Raw genomic sequence first — 22,992 nt, forward strand, 5'->3', positions numbered from 1 at the left:
GCGTCAAACTCTACTAACCAGGAGAATGGATTTTTTTTTTCTCTCAAATACGGTTGGTAAAAAGCATCGGGTTGTACATCCTTCCTCCCATTTACATACTTCCTTCTGTGAAGCCAACTGAATCATTGGAAAACGTTTGTAAATGGGCAATCGTTTTCCAATGATTCATCTCAGGTATTGATGATTCGTTTATCTCTTCTAATCTATCTATATACGAATGCACATGATCCAACTCTTCTCTCAATTGAATATTCCCCTGCCTTATTCTACAATTCTCAACATTAATTCCTATCAACTGAGTTTGAATGCGCCAGCGCCTGTCACCCATTCGTGCCGTATCATTTCATACTTCTGGAATAGAACTGATTTATTTTACTCAAGCACCATTCATTTATTTCAAAACATCACTCGGGCTTCTTCAAAAGACCGTAAAAAATACAGCGCTTTGGGGCATATTGAAAGACACCAATGAATTCCGTAGGTAAATGAAGTTCACTTCCTTATTTTCAAAGAATACTTGAAACTCCCCATTTTCCAATTTCAACATACCGTCTGCATGCGACGTGAAGTTTCTGAGCGACGAACCATTTCCAATTGAAAATGGGGTTTGTTCCCTCTTTTATACAAAAGCTTTTGTTTATGTCAAGGCCTTTGTCCATTCTACATCCAGAATGGTCTGTGGAGTTGCCGTTGACATATCTGTGAAGCTTACATTCGCAAGAAAAATTTAAGTCTACTTCCAAAACTGACCTCTAATGCCCTTTTCCACTCAGAAACGTTCAGGGGAAAAAAGTAAGCATATTGGCGGTGATAAAATTTAAACGTTCCTTACGCAATTTCGCAGAAGTTGAGCGTCGATAGTTGCATGAGTGAACACATCCCTCACTACGTTAAACAAAAGAAAATTAACGACTTTCATATATTATAATCAAAAGATAGTATGCCCATTTCAGAAATAAAATGCATCCCTGTGCATAAAAATATTTAAAACATCCAGCATATGAAGAAAATATTGCATGCGCTAAAAGTTGGGAAGCAAAATATTAGAAGCACACTATATGAAATGAATCTAAAAAAAAAGATAAGCATATTATATAAACATTATTACCCATTTACAACAGCAAAACATACATCAATGTCATGAAGGATATTAACAGGTACTACCAACACTTTCCAGGTCAATCAAATCAGCGGTGCAGGGTCGTCCCTCAACATAGGAAAAGTTTGAAGATGAAGTAACCGTTGCAACAGTAGCTCCTCCAGGTGAAAAGAGACTTCCACCCCTTTCCAATGATGTCGCACTGCTGGAGGTATTCCTCGTTCCAAAATCCATAACACAACCCACCTTTGCAGCAATCCGACGGGTAACACAGCGACAACTGGCTTCATTCCAAGCATCCACCCCTGAGGGCTTCTTAACATGCCAACGCTCACAAAATGTTGCAAGCATCTTCTGTCGCTGGATAACTGGAAATGCGCCAATGAGGGCATCAATACAACCAGCAACCTGTTGAGCGGTGGCAGTTAAACCACACTCATTAAAGCTCGACTCACTAGCGCTACTACCTGTTCCAACATCGTCTTCATCCTTAATTTCACGGTCCAGCCGTAATGCAGCAAAGTTGCGACCAGGCACGGCATTCAACTGGTACATTTCCACAGGTTTCGGCACACCACGAAGTGTAACAGCACCAAGTGCAGTGACATCAATTTGCTCACGCTCCTCAGCTGACAGTGACAGGTATGTTGAGCCTGTCATCAGCACCTGACCACCATTTGCTACACTCTCTGTCCTTGCTGCCATGTTTGGAGTCCGCCCATAGTAGTCATATCCCTTCGTCACTTCATCGTGTCGGATATCGCACAACCCGGTGTGGATTCCAACACGTACACGCAGGCCATTCCACAAACGACTGTACACTTTGAGGTCCAACCGTGCAGTTGGCGGTGTGTACTTCTCGTCCTCCTCCGCACGCTGCTGCTCCAACTGCTGGTAAGAATCATCAACTGCATTTGTTCCCCAGTCATGATGCAAGAAACGCAGCTGTAGTTCCTGTGCGAGTTGGACGGCAGCGAAAGGACTCTTACTCGCTATCATGAACGAATCCCCTACAGTTTTGACTTCGTAGCAGTCATACCTCGCAATCAATGAACGGACCATACGATGATGCGCGGCGACGGCATCAGGCATCAGCTCAGGGTGTGCAGCCCACAACGCAGTGCTGCTCTCAATGTCAGTAAATATTAGTGTCACGGGGTCAGTTGGTTCCTTGGGTGCAAGATTGTTATCACGGGCATTCCGCAGGGTGATGCGTAGGAGCACACCTAGGGCAATAAAAGGTATCAATCCGGCTATACACCCGATACCTATGCCGGCTATCTGTGACCCTGTGAGACGACTCCCTCCTGAAATGATATACCCCATAGACGGTGTCATGCCGCGTTGCAATATGGGCACACGTGAATTCAGCACACGCGCCATCGACCATACAGAAATGTTTGTGGCTCCAAAGTTTGAGGCACACTCATTTGCCGAAACACTCGTACCAGAAACACATTCCACATCACTGAAGGGTCCAAATCGCATGTCATCCACTTTGATGTTGGACTCCGTGTAAATGCGGTCTGCCAGCAGCTCTGCATTCACTTTCTTCATATTCGGGAGAATCACTTGAAGCAGCCGAGTGGTAACAAAACCTAAGAACGTTAGTGGATCCCAATGCGATTCATTCACAATGCGATGGAAACTCGCAACCACATCTGATTTCGTGTCCTTCTCCGCCCAGTGTGGAAAACTCGTCGCGAATAGGAGCCGCTCTGAGCTAGCGACAGACTCTTTACTCGCATTAAACGCAGCCACAAACTCATCGTAGTACATTGCAAGGTCATTGAATGGAATGAATACACGTGCCCTGCGGTGTGCCTGAAGGTGCCGCGCAACCGCAGCAACGTCAGTGAGAGTGAGTCCAATAGTAAACACATCTTTATTAGCCGAGAGATATGACGCCATCGGGTCACCATCACCAAGTGTCTTACTGGAATCAAGCGACACACCAAACGTAACCAATGACTTGTACAGCAGGCTACTGATCTCCCCTGCTTGCTCACTACGTATGAATGCATTTACTCCTCTGGAAGAAGCGTTGGAGAGATACACAGCAAGCACATAAAATTGCTGCGCAAGGACAGGCAGTAAGTGTATTACGTTTCTCCTAAACAGTTTCATGCGGGGTCGAAGTGTCATAGGACTGATGAACACTAAATCTTTTCGATCCAGAAGCCCTCCAGGCATGATACCAAATACTGCAGATACATCCCTGTTATCCTGTACTTGCTCAAGGGATTGCGTCACATTCTCTGAAGATACTGTTAGGGGATGGAAAAATATTCTGTTGTCAATATTCTCCGCTTCCTTGCCATGAACCTCGGCACCAAGGAACCACTTCCTGCTCGCACGTAATGCAATTTTATTATCTGCGAGAAGCAAAAAGAGGCCACTCAATGGCGCACCCACATGTACATTGGCACTCGAGCACTCTGATACACCCCACGTTAGATGTCCTTCCCACAAAGGCGCTGGTCGGAAGCCATCCATTATACTCTTCATATATACCATACTGCCACCTTGATTGCATTTGCACATGGCACCCTGTAATGCAACGGCTTCATCGCACTCACCACCAAAGTCACCAACCACAAGGTCATCAATCACGTAGCGACGCTGCTTGTATAGAGATTCCCTGAATGACGTACGGTTCGTCAGTTGTGGAGCGTTGTTCAGAGCCTGGAAGAGAACTTCTCCTGCAAGCCACCCATACACCATCATCTCACCTGCGTTGTCGTCCTCAAGGTAGTGATAGGGTTTCTGAAAGCCCTTCCAGTCATTGTTTGTACTGAGGTAGTTGTCCATGTCATGCTCGAAGTGCCGAATCAGTGAAAACCGAGTATCGTTAGCGAGCGGCACTGTTCCAGTTGTGATCAGCTGTCCAGGAGTAAATGTACGATTAGCTAACGCCAATGCCTCACGCCACATCTTGATAAGTGGGCCCTGCTGTAGTGAAGTAGAAAGAAGATACGCATTGGCAGTGCGGTTGTCCTGTGCTACCTTCTTGATGAACCACGTGATGCTGCCATCCGCCAGGGAAGAAAACAGCAATATAGCCTGTGGGCGCGTAGCAACAAATTGTCTCCACCTGACGTTCAAATCATCCTCAGAGATATTTTGATTTTCACTCTCCTTCACAACGAACATTCCGCACAGCTCGCGACCCATCATTTCCAATATCTGCAGAGTAAACTCATACGGTCCCATACTGGCGGTGCTGCTCTTCACGTGCATCATACCTATTCGTGGGACACGGAGGTAAACAACAGCATAACGAATGAGGGCGAGGAGTTCAGCATTGGGTTCGACACTTATGAAATAGAGGTGAGGGTTCCAACCACGGACCTCACTGGAGTACGCAACGGGAGCTAGGGCAACAAGATCATGTTCCTTTAGTTTATCACTGACCCACGCGACGTGATTAGTACCCAGGGGCCCGAATACAACTAATAACTTCCCTTCACTTTGATTCATTCCATGCTGAAATATCTCCTCAACTGTCGCATTGGGTGATGGGGGACGGATGACAGATATTGTCGCATTAGAGCCCGTCTTCCAGCTGTGGGCACTCAGTGATGCTTCAAAGCCGGCATTGAGATCGTTAATTTCATCATCGGAATATTCCGGATTGTACATCATGGATAGCACTTTTACCGTCACATTACTCGCTTCCGCGCACACAGGTGGCATCCACATGAGTAGCAAAGGCAACAAGTGTAGCAGTGATATAGCAGTAATGACAGGTGAGTGCTTGTACTTGCTGTAACGCCTTGCAGGGCTCCTTGCGGTAAGGTTCCGCCTGCAGTTTCCATGAGGGTACACACATCCTCTTCCACCACCTTCCTGCCAACTCATATTTTCGGGAATGTGTGACACTTTTCGTGTGTGAAATCTTATGTCCTAAGGAAGAATATCAAAAGAGGGAAAATAGAAATCAGTAAGATTACACTTCCAGACAGTTGGATGCTATAACAAGTTCCCGACAAAACCAAAACAATGCTTAAAAAGCAATGAAGGCACGCCAAGGTAGCGAGAGACGACTCGTTTATAATGTCACTGTAAACTGCGAGCAAATGATAGAAAGGGACAACCGACACGCTGGTGGGAAATGGTGTCACACAAACACGTATATGTATGTCATGTGTGTCGTTGTTTTCTTTGCTACTGACATTTCATTACGAAATATGGATCCGGCTTTGATGTAGTTATCGCATGCTCCATGTGTGTTTGTGTGGCTGCATTTGCTCATGTATAGTTGACCCTTTTAGTTTATTTTGTTGAATCCCCTTAACCACATAACCCTTTTCATCTGTCCTCCATTTTGTAGAGGATACTTGCTTTCATTTGATTCTCTGCTGTTGGCTCCCCATCTGCAGCAGCCACCACATGATTGTCACAAGACATGCGCTCACTTATCATTTGTTATTACGTGTAATATGGGACAATATTTTTACATATACCACGCTTTAGCAGCCTTTTCCACCGATGTGCAATTCATCGTTTGTGAATTAAAAAGGGCTCACAATGTGAAAGACGCGAATGGAACATGTGACACCTATGCCATAAGAAGGGATTACGGGCGAAATGTCAGCAAACTAATGGCGACACATTTGTGCATACTCTTACGCTATAGTACACGACATGAACGAAGAAATAATAAAAATAAACGAAAACAAATGAGTGTGCGCTCCATTTAGATGACGAACAAACACTATTTCAGATGGACACACGTATCTGCGTTTGAATATTTGAATAGGTTGGTAGCTTCTGTGTTTGACACTAACACATTACTCGCAATGTTATCTTAACATCGAATAGTATATGAGTAGAAACAAACTAAATCAGCAATTACGAAATTGCTGTTATCATTACCGTGACACAAATAGCGCTAATGTTTAGAAGGTAACAACAATGGCAAAGAAGGGATGGAACACAACTACAGATAACAATATCGGCTCAATGACCGCTAAGAAATAAACATAATCAGTGGTTATTCACATGTTTAACGTCAGTTCCCTTGAGCAGAGGGACAAGAACACTTGGACACATCGCACACTTGCAGTGGAGTACAGGCATGCACACAATGTGAAGCATTAGCGTTGGCATCTTGTATACCACAATGTATTGTAGGCTATTGAAGTTTCTTTATCTTTAAAGTTTCATGAGCTGCCCATAGTGCTGGCACCTGCTATTCTGTTCGACACAGGTAGCAGTGTCTCCCATTTTCTCCAACCTTAAATGAGTTAGATACCGCATAATCATACAGATCATGTGCATTCGCTTCCGGTGTTGGAGGTGAAAGATCACATCTGCTGCACACAATTGCGTGGATTGACCACAAGAAGAAAAAGATATAGCTTGAAGCCACGTGTGCTGCAGCGAAATGTGTTTGTGTAGGGATACTCCCTTATCGTATGGATTGCCTTCCTATTTCCAAACATAATATTCAATGCTGGTGAATCATATCGTTCCAGTGAAACGCCATTTTAGCTGTGCAATTTACCTTTTAATTTACCTTCTCCCTCCCTGTGAGTTTATTTCTAACGAGAGAACGAAATTAAACCAAATTCAGCAATGATACACAATAGTCACTGCATGGAGTGAGATTGTCAGGTAATGTTCTTGAGAGCAATTGCTTCTTATAACGGAGTTACATCAGAGAAAACTCACACATTCATTACAGTGCAGAGAAAATGAACTGTCAATGAAGTCATCACACTTCATAAATACACTAACATCACAGAAATCAATACAGAGCTCACGAAGAGTACTTCAATGGACTCATTTCATGTGTAAATTATGCTCAGGAGGGTGAACGCACGGATAAACAAATATGTGTCATACAGACGGTGCCAGATGTGAGGGAACTAACCCTGAGAAATACTGATTGCGCCAATCCACAGTAATTAGTGATATATCCGACGGACTCATGGTCAGATGGGGAAAACAATAGCAGCTGATAAATATGGAAGGGATAAGCACATACAAAGCCTTAAATATATTTGCGAAGTTTGAATAAACAAACAAACATATCAACGCCAATGTGTTTCTTTGTTTTATTGTGCAAAATGTATCAACCGTGATGGTGGACTAGTGACAAACGTATGACTGTAAATACTGCACCGAACCAGTAGGTGCCAGCAATTCAGTGTATCCATATATTACCACTCACTACCACCTTAGAACCTAATAACTAAGAAAAGAAGATAGCAATATTCAACATTGTAGAGGATAGACAATGAACATAGAAGCAGAAAAGTTTTTTACACAAACCATTCCCATCAAAAACCTACAACTGCGTTAACAGAAGCAAGTACTGCTGCAAACAGGTCAGGACTGTTTCCTTCTTATATTTTTCATGTCGATTACTTTCTTATCACACTATGTCGTTCACTCACTCCAATATAAGAAAACTGCGACTGCTGTTAAAGTGTCTATCATTTCACATACACAGACTCAATGGTTCGCCTACCACTTGCGCTGTGTTCCCCATAGTGGCAATCTGTCATTCACAGTAAAGAAAGTTGATCTCGCATTTTTTGTTTCGTATCGACATTGACATCTCGGGTATCCGTGCTATCTTCAATTAATGTTATCGCACACATACAAAGACGTTATGTCACAAAGTTCCTTCAACACTAGCATGCATAAGTTCAAGGACGACAATGAGAGCGCCCTGTTATACAGACTAGTAAGCTGGCGGTACCTAATGCTGTACATGCACTTAAGGCGAACAGCAATGACTTCGATGTGACTACCATCCCTGTGGTATTCTACAATGTCTCAGAGGGGAAATTGTGCCCATATTTCATTTACATCATACTCACACTAAAATTTAACAAGCAATTACGGCACTAGAATATCTTCCTCCATTTGTCATCTTTCAACAAAACATAACAATCATACTAATTCATGTTCCGAAGAATAAGCATGCACTAACCAAAGTCAATGTAATACATATTGTTCCTGAAACGCACCGAGAAAAAATTCCACCCCCTCAGTTCACAAAGTTTCAGTAGACGGAGCACGAATTGTCACACACCAGAAGGTCATGGTCAAATGTTTTGAACCACAGGCTGATCCCTGGCAGAGCCTGACAATGAGGGCGAACTTCCCTTTGAAGTTTACATTTCATTTTTTGAAAGACAAAATCGACTACGAGCGTGGGTAATCCTTTCATTGGATGTTACGACCGTTTAAAGAAAAGGTCATCTATACTCAATATCAGGATTTATATTCAACCTTTGGGGTTGTAACAAGTGCGCTCAGTTCGTTTCCCCGTAGCGTGGCCCCGATCAGACGATTTACCATCAAACTCAGGCGCCCCTTCATCAGAGGGCGGCATGGTGTCCCCTACGCGGGTTCATTCAGTTTCCCTTGTATAAAATGAGGAGAATACTCAAGGAGTTTAACGCATCGACCCACCACATGTAAACCACTGCCGCGTATTCTTGATAGGCGCATGTGCATGTAACCTTGCTGTTCCACAATTCACGCAGCAACAGAGCTAAGTGACACCATCTCGTATGAATGTCAATGCGACCCTGCGGCACGTGTAGCACAGCCTCACCAAAGTTTCCCTCGCTTAACACCCTTTTACCAGCATTTGGCTCTTGTGCCTCGGCGCCACGGTCACCATCCTGCCACAATTATTCGAACCTCTCTCAGCTCTATCTCCGGTGCCTCCACTTAGTCCGATTGCAACTTTAGACATTGCAGCTTCAGTTAAAAGTTGTCCTTTGCTCTCTCTGTTTGGAGTCGTCCGTTCGGTCGGGAAAAGGTTTCACAGTTCCGCGATCAGACCTAAGTCTTCCAGTTTCAAGAACCTACGTGAAAAATGCGCCCACAGCCCGTGAAGCGATGATCTGCCCCTCACGGTATTTTCCGCCCCACATTCTTTGCGTAGTGCCTTTTGGGTCTGTCATTGTAGTAAATGCGGGGAAGTTTCTTTGGACCTTATGCCTGGGTTGCGGAATTGCTTTTTCATTTTGTCTTCGTGATCGCACTGCTTCTGTTTGGTAAGGGAAGGTCGCTCCATGCATTTTGTCGGGAGGCGCGCGAGTTGGTGCGCCCTCAGAATCGGCCTTACCAACTGGAATGTTCCGTCGGCCTCGGCTTTCTCAAGTGTTTTTCTTTCCAGCTTGTCCGCCTCCGGCGTGCGGGTGTGAGCACCGACGAGTGTGCAAAATTTCCCCTTCGTTGAGTGTCCATGTGAAGGCGGAACGCCACGGCATCGATGGTATGGCCGCTCACTGGCAGCGTCGGCTGGGGCGAGCGCGCAGAGGTAATATCAAAGAGCGCTCCTTCCATTGAATGTACCGGTGGTACTGTGTGCGGTTACTGTGGTTGATTTGCGCTGTTTTAGGGGAGGTTAGGCATGGACGCTGGATTTTGTTTGGTGCCCGCCTCGAATAGCTCTGAGTGGCAACTTTCCTCCGCTCTGGACATGATAAAGGAATATTCGTGACCATACCGTTATTTTCGTAGCAATGTGGAGCTCGCCATCGGCACACACACCCGCGTGAGGGATGTATGCGTTCAACGTGGAGTGCTGTCTTAGCTAGCGAGCCATTTTTATCCGGCTCATAAGATGCCAGTCTATTATTTTCCCAGTATGTCAAAAAGATGGCTTCCCATCGTAACTATAAAACATTGCTCATCACCTTTGGTGCGGTAGCGGATCGGCTATTCGTGTCGTGTGCTGCAGGGTATTTGCGGAACGTAAACAATACTCGTTTGTCTCGATCAAGACAAAAGAGAGAAAATATGACAATGACGGTAACAACTATCTGCTTGCGCCATCGATACGCTCTAACTCACTTTGGGGGTGCTGCCGAAGGGTGCAAAAACCAACGGACAATGTAATAAGGTTGTAAATAATGATTAGAAAGTGAATGACCCAGTTTGTCTAAAATCTTCTGATCGGCCAGCCTCGGTTCAAATTATTTTTTGAGCATTTGGTTAGGGACGGACGATGAACGTAAAGACGTTTAGTGCTGGTATAAAGGTACTGTCTGTGTGTGCAATTGGAGCCATATTTTCGCTACGAGGCACTAAGCGCTACAAAACATCATGGTAAAATTTACATCCAGTCCCTGCCATGATTGTGAATGAAGCAAGAATGATATTAATTTAGAACTTGGCAGTGATTTACTGGCGGCAGATCTAGCGCTAGTAATTGTGTTACTCATGGAGGCAGCGTGTTGTACACCCGTTTTGAGGAAAGTAACTACTCAAGATAATCTCATCAAATATAGGTATCCGTACCAGAATGTTGGTGGGGCTACGAATTGCGATGCCTTGCGATGCCCATAAAATAATTTCCCGTGACACTACCTGCAACATGAGGTGATACTCCACTGCTCTCTCCTCGTAAGGGAATTGAGTACAAGTTACGGAGAGTTAGTGAGTAATCGCCTTTCGTGGATTGGATAGGTAACAGATGGGCAATACCCAATGTCACTCACGGGATGTTACTGAGATGCCATTTATGTCTCTCGATGGCACCTGCCGTTTTGTTGTTGGAGGCTCATTTTTCTTTGCTACCTCGTTGGCAATATTCCCAATTTAATTACCTCCTTCATATGCCTATAATTTTTTTTACTCCGAGAGACATCCCAATAAATTACTGCCTCTCTTTTTCTTCGCGACAAGCAGCTACCGGCATGTATAAAAGTGAAGAAAGGAAGAAGCACAAAACAGATACGCATCCCACTTACTGACTTAGAAAGTCATATCGCTTTTTTTTTTTGACTGAAGGTAAGCACCATACACTCAACAGCGCACATAATTTTACCGTATGATGCAGCAGTGGGAGAGAGACCAAAAATGGAAAAAGAAAGGAAAAAGCGGATAGGAACTAATGCAGGACATGCCGGCTAACTAACAGTGAGAGGACTATTGTTGGAGATGCTATGTGGTTAACAGGACTGTGTGGTAATGTTTAATTCCGATACTTCGAGTTCCTGTGGTTTCTACACTTAGTGAAACAATGCTTTCTGCACTGCCAAATTCCTCTATGGTTTTAACGCAAGTGTGCTTCTTTGTTGTTATTGTTGCTCTTAAAATATGAGGATAAAGAGAAGAAATCAATTGAAAAGTGAATATGCTGAGTCTGTGCGTTTGAGACAAGGTACGACTGTGCTGTAGGTTCTGTGGCACTAGCCTTCCCTCGCTGAGCACAAATATTTGCAACCGATGGTTTCAGATGTGACTCGGGGGCTGGTGACCGTAGCTGCAGTTTGTCTCAATGTGTAGGCACTATTTTAAATGACTTATACCGAACAAGGGATATCTTAAGAAGGAACTAATAGTGTCATAGGGACACATTATTTTGTTGTTGCGCTTATACATTGAATGTTTTGTTGCCGACAATAAAGGCTAACATTGTGGAAGCAGTTACTGTAAAGAGATATTGTCCCCAAACGTGTATGCGGCCACTATTGATACGAAATTTGTTTTTCCACTAAAAGGTAAAGGAGCACCTTATTCCGATACCCTCAGCTCACCACCGCAAGGTCGATAAACTTTTTAAAAGGTACAGTAAAACACAATGGTCAAATAGGATTTGTGTGTGTTTCGGCCTTTGGCTTCTGTATAGTGTGTTTATGCATGAGCGCCTACATCTCTCTCCGTGTGTGTGATAACTGCTCTTGCGTGCAGTACCATCGTTTGGCTGCTTGTCCCGTAACTCCATTCCGTAATGATCCCTCTGGAGTATTGATAGTATTTCAAACACGGCGTTACATCACGCATACGTTTACATCACACGACCTCCCTATGCTCATTCACTCTCTCTGACGATGGAAATAAAGGGGGTATCAGGTATCACTTTTTAGTTACAATTGTTTAAGGCGCTTGTGCGTCGTGCTGCGCTTTGAATTTTGTGATATTTGCGGTCGCCTATCGATTGAACTGTGGTATTGGGCTGACAGGTCTGAAGGCACTTTCTTGTCCCTCATATTGTTTCCGTTTACTCTTATACCCGGTTGGGAAATTAACCTCCTTTTGATACTGAACCACAGTAGGATATGTGCTTGGTCGATATGATGGTGTTCCCGTTTCCCCCCCCCCCCCTCTGATATTTCATTTGGATTGTTCTAAAGTTTTGTTGTTTTTTTTTTTAATGCCATACACTGCGTGGATACTGCTTTTAATTGTCAAATAGAGCATTTTTCGTTACTTTAGGTTTCGGTTCTTTTTCCTTTTCGGAGGGAAGCCCGGGTTAGTCTCAGATTAATGGCTGTTGCTTGTACACCGTCACTGCATTGTACACGCTAATGTTGAGTCTTACATCATACCGTTTTTTGTCCTCTCTATTTTCTGGTGTTGTATCCGATGATTTGTATCACTATGTTTTCTCGGATAGAGCAGTTCCACGCTTCGATTTTTGATGGCCCATGCTGCATCGATACATGAGTCTATTTACCTGACATTTTTGTTTCTTCCCGTTGGCACAGCTAGAACAGTGCTCCTTATTCCTTACTGATTAAAGGAAGAGACTTACCGGTTTTGTATTTACCCCAGGAGGGAATGACACGTTTCTACTTCCAGTGCTCTTCATGCCATTCAACGCTACCAATATTACCAAATTTTTTTTTCGTGGAAATATCCTTATGGTATCATTTTTTTCTTTCTGGGGTTATATGGACTTGTGATCTTGCTTACAAACCCCCCTTTTAACCATTACTGGATAGCGAGGTTAGTGTTTCGCCACAAGCGCCTTAGGGGTTTCAGAGATCTACTGCTGATATTCCAAAGCGCTGAGAGTGACAGCAGCAAAGAAATGAGCTAAAAAAGAATGAGATGAGTGATGTGACGGAGTTGCCATATTGAGTGATACCTCGCGAGTGTAGCGTTGCAGCTCCTTCACAATTGTTGGGTTTCTTCTGTTTGAAGCCACAGCAAGGCTCATATACTCTGCGGGATGCTTCTAGGTTGCAGACTTTGCTTCCCACAGGTTTCCTGTAAAATGTTTTGTGTCAGCCTTGGTAGTCTGACACATGTTTACGAATTCAACAGCGTGTATGTCGCTGCACACGACGACCGATTTTATATTTGGCGATGTGGGAGGGTTGATGTTGCACTAGGGATACGATATTGGCCAATTCACTAGCCATGCCAAGAGTCACACTGTACAGCATTGTTATCACACTTTTGCCGCACAAGAACGGGACTCGTCACAGCACTCCAGTGGCGATTTAAACCATGCTATGTGTAATGGATAGCGGACACGTGATGATGAGCTTCCCTTCTCGCGACAGAAAAAACGAAAAAAAGACGGTTCTTGGTGACAACGTTGTATTCATCTGCTGTTGAGAATTATATGCGAAACATGCAGAGAACCACAACTTATGCGTATGTGCGTTGTTGCTGTGTTTTTTTTTTTTGCTTGTGTGCCACAGGCATGTGCGAACAGACGACACAGGTGATCAGCATCCAGTGAGGTACGTTATGCATGTGAAGGTAGCGCTTTCCCTTTGCCGGTAATCTGCACCGATGAACATACGCAGCGACCACCGCATGCGCCTCGTTCTGCTGCGCTTTCGCAACGATGGATCAGTTGTTGCAGGTGAAGAGAAACGTAAGGAGATTGCGTGTAGCGAAAATAAGTGTTACGGTTGCGCTCTCTGGGTGCCAACACCGTGGTAGTCAGCGAGGATATAATGGACGGATCCCGTCGTGTCGGACTGTAAGTTACCCTGCTCTGCAGAAGTGGGTTTGGGAGACGGCGACGGTTACTTATACGGTTTTGCCGCATTGGTCAGGATGTTTCATGAAGTTAGTTGACCGACGTATGAGTTGTGGGGATGCCGTATGCCAGTACAGATATTCTGCTGCTTTACACTGCTAACGTAAAATGGCGTCCAAAGAATGGAACCAGGCTCCATCTCACACAAACAGCTGCGGCACTGTTAGACCCACGGAATCGGGTACGATCCAACACATTTCGTACCTGCAGATCGCTGTAGGATGCCTCCGCCACAGACAGTTATGACTCATCTACCCTGCAAACGCCTGATCATTCCATGGCTCTGCCGCTACGATATGGCGAGTTGCGCCTTATGTTTTTAGCAATGTGACAGAGATGTCCATTAGGTAAGCAAGAAATTCTTTACTCCCATGAAATATGTGCTTGCAACGGAGAGTCTCAAACCCCATCACCATGGTAGGTACAAAGGGAATAATAGGTGTCTGAATGCATGAATTTAGTGAATACACCACCAGGGCACTTACGACTATCGTTCTGCCCTCAACTCAAACGAAAGCCACATCAAAGCCGGATCCATATTTCGTAATGAAATGTCAGTAGCAAAGAAAACAACGACACACATGACATACATATACGTGTTTGTGTGACACCATTTCCCACCAGCGTGTCGGTTGTCCCTTTCTATCATTTGCTCGCAATTTACAGTGACATTATAAACGAGTCGTCTCTCGCTACCTTGGCGTGCCTTCATTGCTTTTTAAGCATTGTTTTGGTTTTGTCGGGAACTTGTTATAGCATCCAACTGTCTGGAAGTGTAATCTTACTGATTTCTATTTTCCCTCTTTTGATATTCTTCCTTAGGACATAAGATTTCACACACGAAAAGTGTCACACATTCCCGAAAATATGAGTTGGCAGGAAGGTGGTGGAAGAGGATGTGTGTACCCCCATGGAAACTGCAGGCGGAACCTTACCGCAAGGAGCCCTGCAAGGCGTTACAGCAAGTACAAGCACTCACCTGTCATTACTGCTATATCACTGCTACACTTGTTGCCTTTGCTACTCATGTGGATGCCACCTGTGTGCGCGGAAGCGAGTAATGTGACGGTAAAAGTGCTATCCATGATGTACAGCCTCGGTTTCACCACTCCTGAAGTTAACGCCATTAATGCCGGCTTTAACGCATCACTGAGTGCCCACAGCTGGAAGACGGGCTCTAATGCGACAATATCTGTCATCCGTCCCCCATCACCCAATGCGACAGTTGAGGAGATATTTCAGCATGGAATGAATCAAAGTGAAGGGAAGTTATTAGTTGTATTCGGGCCCCTGGGTACTAATCACGTCGCGTGGGTCAGTGATAAACTAAAGGAACATGATCTTGTTGCCCTAGCTCCCGTTGCGTACTCCAGTGAGGTCCGTGGTTGGAACCCTCACCTCTATTTCATAAGTGTCGAACCCAATGCTGAACTCCTCGCCCTCATTCGTTATGCTGTTGTTTACCTCCGTGTCCCACGAATAGGTATGATGCACGTGAAGAGCAGCACCGCCAGTATGGGACCGTATGAGTTTACTCTGCAGATATTGGAAATGATGGGTCGCGAGCTGTGCGGAATGTTCGTTGTGAAGGAGAGTGAAAATCAAAATATCTCTGAGGATGATTTGAACACCAGGTGGAGACAATTTGTTGCTACGCGCCCGCAGGCTATATTGCTGTTTTCTTCCCTGGGTAATACAGCAAAGTGGTTCATCAAGAAGGTAGCACAGGACAACCGCACTGCCAATGCGTATCTTCTTTCTACTTCCTTGCAGCAACATTTTTTGATCAAGATGTGGCGTGAGGCATTGGCGTTAGCTAATCGTACATTTACTCCTGGACAGCTGATCACAACTGGAACAGTGCCGCTCGCTAACGATACTCGGTTTTCACTGATTCGGCACTTCGAGCATGACATGGACAACTACCTCAGTACAAACACTGACTGGAACTTTTTTAAGAACCCCGATCACTACCTTGAGGACGACAACGCAGGTGAGATGATGGTGTATGGGTGGCTTGCAGGAGAAGTTCTCTTCCAGGCTCTGAACAACGCTCCACAACTGACGAACCGTACGTCATTCAGGGAATCTCTATACAAGCAGCGTCGCTACGTGATTGATGACCTTGTGGTTGGTGACTTTGGTGGTGAGTGCGATGAAGCCGTTGCATTACAGGGTGCCATGTGCAAATGCAATCAAGGTGGCAGTATGGTATATATGAAGAGTATAGTGAATGGCTTCCGACCAGCGCCTTTGTGGGAAGGACATCTAACGTGGGGTGTATCAGAGTGCTCGAGTGCCAATGTACATGTGGGTGCGCCATTGAGTGGCCTCTTTTTGCTTCTCGCAGATAATAAAATTGCATTACGTGCGAGCAGGAAGTGGTTCCTTGGTGCCGAGGTTCATGGCAAGGAAGCGGAGAATATTGACAACAGAATATTTTTCCATCCCCTAACAGTATCTTCAGAGAATGTGACGCAATCCCTTGAGCAAGTACAGGATAACAGGGATGTATCTGCAGTATTTGGTATCATGCCTGGAGGGCTTCTGGATCGAAAAGATTTAGTGTTCATCAGTCCTATGACACTTCGACCCCGCATGAAACTGTTTAGGAGAAACGTAATACACTTACTGCCTGTCCTTGCGCAGCAATTTTATGTGCTTGCTGTGTATCTCTCCAACGCTTCTTCCAGAGGAGTAAATGCATTCATACGTAGTGAGCAAGCAGGGGAGATCAGTAGCCTGCTGTACAGGTCATTGGTTACGTTTGGTGTGTCGCTTGATTCCAGTAAGACACTTGGTGATGGTGACCCGATGGCGTCGTATCTCTCGGCTAATAAAGATGTGTTTACTATTGGACTCACTCTCACTGACGTTGCTGCGGTTGCGCGGCACCTTCAGGCACACCGCAGGGCACGTGTATTCATTCCATTCAATGACCTTGCAATGTACTACGATGAGTTTGTGGCTGCGTTTAATGCGAGTAAAGAGTCTGTCGCTAGCTCAGAGCGGCTCCTATTCGCGACGAGTTTTCCACACTGGGCGGAGAAGGACACGAAATCAGATGTGGTTGCGAGTTTCCATCGCATTGTGAATGAATCGCATTGGGATCCACTAACGTTCTTAGGTTTTGTTACCACTCGGCTGCTTCAAGTGATTCTCCCGAATATGAAGAAAGTGAATGCAGAGCTGCTGGCAGACCGCATTTACACGGAGTCCAACATCAAAGTGGATGACATGCGATTTGGACCCTTCAATGATGTGGAATGTGTTTCTGGTACGAGTGTTTCGGCAAATGAGTGTGCCTCAAACTTTGGAGCCACAAACATTTCTGTATGGTCGATGGCGCGTGTGCTGAATTCAAGTGTGCCCATATTGCAACGCGGCATGACACCGTCTATGGACTATGTTATTCCGCAAGAGGGTCAACTCACACAGTCACAGATAGCTGGAATAATTTCTGGGTGTGTATCCGCCTTGTTATTATTTATTGCCCTAGGTGGGCTCCTACGCATCACCCTGCGGAATGCCCGTGATAACAATCTTGCACCCAAGGAACCAACGGACCCTGTGACACTAATATTTACTGACATTGAGAGCAGCACTGCGTTGTGGGCTGCACACCCTGAGCTGATGCCTGATGCCGTCGCCGCGCATCATCGTATGGTCCGTTCATTGATTGCGAGGTATGACTGCTACGAAGTCAAAACTGTAGGGGATTCGTTCATGATAGCGAGTAAGAGTCCTTTCGCTGCCGTCCAACTCGCACAGGAACTACAGCTGCGTTTCTTGCATCATGACTGGGGAACAAATGCAGTTGATGATTCTTACCAGCAGTTGGAGCAGCAGCGTGCGGAGGAGGGCGAGAAGTACACACCGCCAACTGCACGGCTGGATCCTGAAGTGTACAGCCGTTTGTGGAATGGCCTGCGTGTACGTGTTGGAATCCACACCGGGTTGTGCGATATCCGACACGATGAAGTGACGAAGGGATATGACTACTATGGGCGGACTCCAAACATGGCAGCAAGGACAGAGAGTGTAGCAAATGGTGGTCAGGTGCTGATGACGCGCTCAACATACCTGTCACTGTCAGCTGAGGAGCGTGAGCAAATTGATGTCACTGCACTTGGTGCTGTTACACTTCGTGGTGTGCCGAAACCTGTGGAAATGTACCAGTTGAATGCCGTGCCTGGTCGCAACTTTGCTGCATTACGGCTGGACCGTGAAATTAAGGATGAAGACGATGTTGGAACAGGTAGTAGCGCTAGTGAGTCGAGCTTTAATGAGTGTGGTTTAACTGCCACCGCTCAACAGGTTGCTGGTTGTATTGATGCCCTCATTGGCGCATTTCCAGTTATCCAGCGACAGAAGATGCTTGCAACATTTTGTGAGCGTTGGCATGTTAAGAAGCCCTCAGGGGTGGATGCTTGGAATGAAGCCAGTTGTCGCTGTGCTACCCGTCGGATTGCTGCAAAGGTGGGTTGTGTTATGGATTTTGGAACGAGGAATACCTCCAGCAGTGCGACATCATTGGAAAGGGGTGGAAGTCTCTTTTCACCTGAAGGAGCTACTGTTGCAACGGTTACTTCATCTTCAAACTTTTCCTATGTTGAGGGACGACGCTGCACCGCTGATTTGATTGACCTGGAAAGTGTTGGTAGTACCTGTTAATATTCCTCATGGCATTGATGTATGTTTTGCTGTTGTAAATGGGTAATAATGTTTATATAATATGTGCAAACTTTTTTTTTAGATTCATTTCATATAGTGTTCTTCTAATGTTTGCTCCTTAACTGTTTTTTAGCGCATGCAATATTTTCTTCATATGCTGGATGTTTTAAATATCTTTATGCACAGGGATGCATTTTATTTCTGAAATGGGCATACTATCTTTTGATTACAATATTCGGGGGTCGTTAATTTTCTTTTGTTTAACGTAGTGAGGGATGTGTTCACTCATGCAACTATCGACGCTCAACTTCTGCGAAATTGCGTAAGGAACGTTTAAATTTTATCACCGCCAATATGCTTACTTTTTTCCCCTGAACGTTTCTGAGTGGAAGAGGGCATTAGAGGTCAGTTTTGGAAGTAGACTTAAATTTTTCTTGCGAATGTAAGCTTCACAGATATGTCAACGGCAACTCCACAGACCATTCTGGATGTAGAATGGACAAAGGCCTTGACATAAACAAAAGCTTTTGTATAAAAGAGGGAACAAACCCCATTTTCAATTGGAAATGGTTCGTCGCTCAGAAACTTCACGTCGCATGCAGACGGTATGTTGAAATTGGAAAATGGGGAGTTTCAAGTATTCTTTGAAAATAAGGAAGTGAACTTCATTTACCTACGGAATTCATTGGTGTCTTTCAATATGCCCCAAAGCGCTGTATTTTTTACGGTCTTTTGAAGAAGCCCGAGTGATGTTTTGAAATAAATGAATGGTGCTTGAGTAAAATAAATCAGTTCTATTCCAGAAGTATGAAATGATACGGCACGAATGGGTGACAGGCGCTGGCGCATTCAAACTCAGTTGATAGGAATTAATGTTGAGAATTGTAGAATAAGGCAGGGGAATATTCAATTGAGAGAAGAGTTGGATCATGTGCATTCGTATATAGATAGATTAGAAGAGATAAACGAATCATCAGTACCTGAGATGAATCATTGGAAAACGATTGCCCATTTACAAACGTTTTCCAATGATTCAGTTGGCTTCACAGAAGGAAGTATGTAAATGGGAGGAAGGATATACAACCCGATGCTTTTTACCAACCGTATTTGAGAGAAAAAAAAAGTCCATTCTCCTGGTTAGTAGAGTTTGACGCTATAGCTGTGGAAAGTTAAATTATTATGGTTCTACATTTTATGCCAAGGAAAGGAAAATACTTTAGCAGCCGAAAGGTGGGATTTGGCCACGGAAAAAATGAAACTTGAGTGCCGAGAGAGTATCGGAATCCGTACCCATGAATATAAAAATCCGAAACCCTCAAGTGCGTGGGTTACGGAATAGAAAGAGGGCAATTGGATGTGGTTTTAGATCCCATGAAAACAATAAATAAAGGAACGTACTCTAAATCTCTCCAGCCAACAAAGACACTGGTAAACGTCATGATCATTATAATAAAACCTCTGAGTCATGATCCGGTTACTGTGCTGTGGGCTTCAGAGACAAATCACATCGCAAAATGCATTTGGACGCAGCCAACATGAGAACATGTGGCTCCGATACCGAGAAGGTCCTGCGATTTCTCGAGAAAGCCCAATTTAGAGTTAGAATAGGTTAGGCCCTGTCTTCTCTTTATTGTGAGTATGCAATTCGCAAAAAACATTACAACGCAGCATACAGGAACTTTATTGTAAATGATGGCGGCCAGAGCAACGCCAGTTCATATGCATCTTTCAGTTCTACAGAGAAAAGCCGCGGAATCTCCAGTAAAACAAACCCAGCCAATGCAGAAATGGGAAATCCATCCAAAATGCGATTCACTGGACAACGTAAGAAATCGAGTAGTCATGCATTTGGTTTGGATTACTACCAGTTGGTGGAAAGGGATATGGCTTTACTGCGGAAGGAAAATCTTATCGCACATCTTCATGACAAGGATGCCATCATTGTGGATTAGGGAGCTCTCACAATAACTTTCAATACTGATCCGTGCAGGGCAGTGTGAGGCACGCGGTTATCGCAGTTGGGGGATATCAAAAAGTTTTTGAGTGTGTGGGAAAGAATAACGGCACTCAGCAGTCAATTTGTCAAAAAGACACTAAAACCTTACGGAATGACGGCGCCTTCAACAAAAAGGGGAGAACTTTCACCTTCACGCAACAGCAGTAGTCGCAATAGAGAACGATTTGGAATCCTGCATTTTAGCAGAAATGTGAAAGCATGTAAACACCAAGGAATTTCCTCGCAACACCGCTCGCCATCTTGAGTTGCGGGCTGACGTATGAAACGGTTCAGGAAATTTAACAGCACTAATGTAAAGATATTTGATGAATGGGCAGCTTTCTCGTAGATGATTTCACAGCCCACGAGGAAAGTAGCGGGACACGTCTTCATTCCAGAGGCTCAGCATTTTGTTATTTGCTCAAATTAAAGCATCCTATTTACGGATGTGGAGTCGAAGAAAATGTTTTAGCTTTACCTGTCATGTTTGCCAGGTCAATTATCTGCGCACATTGTTAGGAGGCTCTTGTGTTGACCTCCAAATATTGTATGATATATCTTTTCCATGTTGATTGGCATGAAATATTCTGCTCCCAAAGCAATTGTGATCTCTCTACATTTTCCCAAGTCACGATCCCCATACATTGGTACACATTTCCATGTGGAGTGCTAAGAAGGGGATGGTCCGTGGAAGCACCTTTTACAGCCCGCCGAGTGTTGGTGTTCAAAACTTCTAACTGGGAAGAAGAAGTGCGCCACAACAGCTCGCCACCACAGCATGCCGAGGACATTCGAAGTTCCAATGTCGATAATGGGAATTCACAACCACAAGCGTATATTGCATAGAGGAATTTTCATTTTTGTGCCAAATCGCATTTACTTCATCAATAGCCGTGGGTTTCTCCTTACTCGCAAACATGCGTGTATTTTGACACAACAGCCAATACTTTTACAAAAAAAAAAACATGTACGATGGTAGGAACCAAGTGTTCGCATTTATGCACCATCAAAACCTCTTATTCAGTAGAAATAAAAAGTTTGAAGGAAATGAAAAGAAAGAACCAAATCCCTTTTGAAATGAACATTACTTTTGCGCCTCTCTAACATATCGGTTAAAGCCTCTCTTCTTCTTAATCTTTTCCCAACCACACGCACCTCGCATAATAGGGCTAAGCGACTGCACCGTGTGTAAAACGATGGAAATTCGCATTGAAGTGCGTAAGTTCGTGAAGGAAACAAAAAATAACTGACATGGACACTCTCCATTACGCCGAGAATGTATCAAAGAAAATATATACACATACGTATGCACAAGCGCGGCATACGGGTATATGAGATATCACGTGATGATGCAGAACTTTCAAAGCATCAACAGCGTACACCACACACTATAGAGAGAGATAGTCATGCCTTTCTGATCTTTTCTTTTTTCACTCAATCTTATCATTCCACATCATTTCTTCCAATAGAACACGATGGTATGGAGTAATAATGTGAGGTGAAGCACATACATATGATATGAGAAGGAGAGGTGTGACACTGTAGTGTTTCATCCGAAGGAAGAGTTAACAAATAACATATACAGTAGCCACACCTCCCATATTGTGCACATAATGCCTCATGGTATATTATTAGTATGTACAGGGGAAAACTATGTCGATATATTATAACAAACCTTCACAGCCACAAAATATACGGTTTGCATTATTCTCACATTTCTAGAAAAGCGGCAAACACAAAGGAGCTTATTATCATATTCCTATAAATTCCCCATACGTGTGCAAGTTGTCCCCTCAGCATATAATATATTGTGATATGGTGAGCATAACCCCCCCCCCCCACCAGTGCGACAAATATGGGATCTATGTAAATATAAATAAATATACACTTGCCTCTTGGACATATTGGATGTCATATACATGGGAATCTCACCCAAAATAAAGGCGTACAGAATATATTATTATAAAACACAATGGCATGCTATTAATTTTATTCTTGCATGGAACAATTGCGGCATAGCAGAATATCCGAGTGACCATACACACACATCCAATAAAACGCTCCCCGTCACAACGTGATGCAAAATAGGAGACTACACACATAGTAAAAAATGTGACCCCAACAACTCGACGCAACGTAACACAACACACATACACATATACAAGCACACACATATGACTTCTTCAAAAGTCCCTGAGCATGAAATTCCAAGCATCAAGGTTCAGCGCCTCGGGACGCAAAGTGACCCTCGAGCCCCACGGCCGCGGAGCGTGCCGCTCATGCCAGCCCATGCATGTACTCTCGTTTGGAGAGGGACAAAATATTATTGTATTGTATATAAATATATACACAGAGAGATAGGTTTGGTTCACAGAGTTGGTGGCACTTACACATAGCAACACAATGCACCAAAAATAATTGAAACATTGCCTCGTATATATATATGTGGTACCACACAGTGTGACG

At 44.3% G+C, this 22,992-nt stretch overlaps 2 protein-coding genes and 1 non-coding gene across 3 annotated transcripts, besides 2 other annotated features; 1 reads left to right on the forward strand and 2 right to left on the reverse strand.

Annotated features, from left to right (window-relative positions):
• Window positions 1-22,992: part of a sequence feature (sequence corresponds to BAC RPCI93-26F19) that runs on past both edges of the window.
• Tb927.6.170 (receptor-type adenylate cyclase GRESAG 4, putative) lies at window positions 1,151-4,960 on the reverse strand (the record flags this gene model as incomplete). The annotated part of the gene is made up of 1 exon (XM_840055.1): window positions 1,151-4,960. The coding sequence occupies one exon, from the start codon at window positions 4,958-4,960 to the stop codon at window positions 1,151-1,153; it is 3,810 nt and encodes a 1,269-aa protein (XP_845148.1).
• On the forward strand, window positions 14,724-18,530 carry Tb927.6.180 (receptor-type adenylate cyclase GRESAG 4, putative; the record flags this gene model as incomplete). Its single annotated transcript, XM_840056.1, has 1 exon — window positions 14,724-18,530. The coding sequence occupies one exon, from the start codon at window positions 14,724-14,726 to the stop codon at window positions 18,528-18,530; it is 3,807 nt and encodes a 1,268-aa protein (XP_845149.1).
• Window positions 20,018-20,840: a mobile genetic element.
• Window positions 22,712-22,847, reverse strand: Tb927.6.181 (the record flags this gene model as incomplete). The annotated part of the gene is made up of 1 exon (XR_002990007.1): window positions 22,712-22,847. It is a non-coding gene; the product is annotated as an rRNA large subunit epsilon (M4) (ribosomal RNA).

This window comes from Trypanosoma brucei, chromosome 6 (assembly GCF_000002445.2).
Source record: "Trypanosoma brucei brucei TREU927 chromosome 6, complete sequence".
In the NCBI taxonomy this organism is placed as follows: domain Eukaryota; phylum Euglenozoa; class Kinetoplastea; order Trypanosomatida; family Trypanosomatidae; genus Trypanosoma; species Trypanosoma brucei.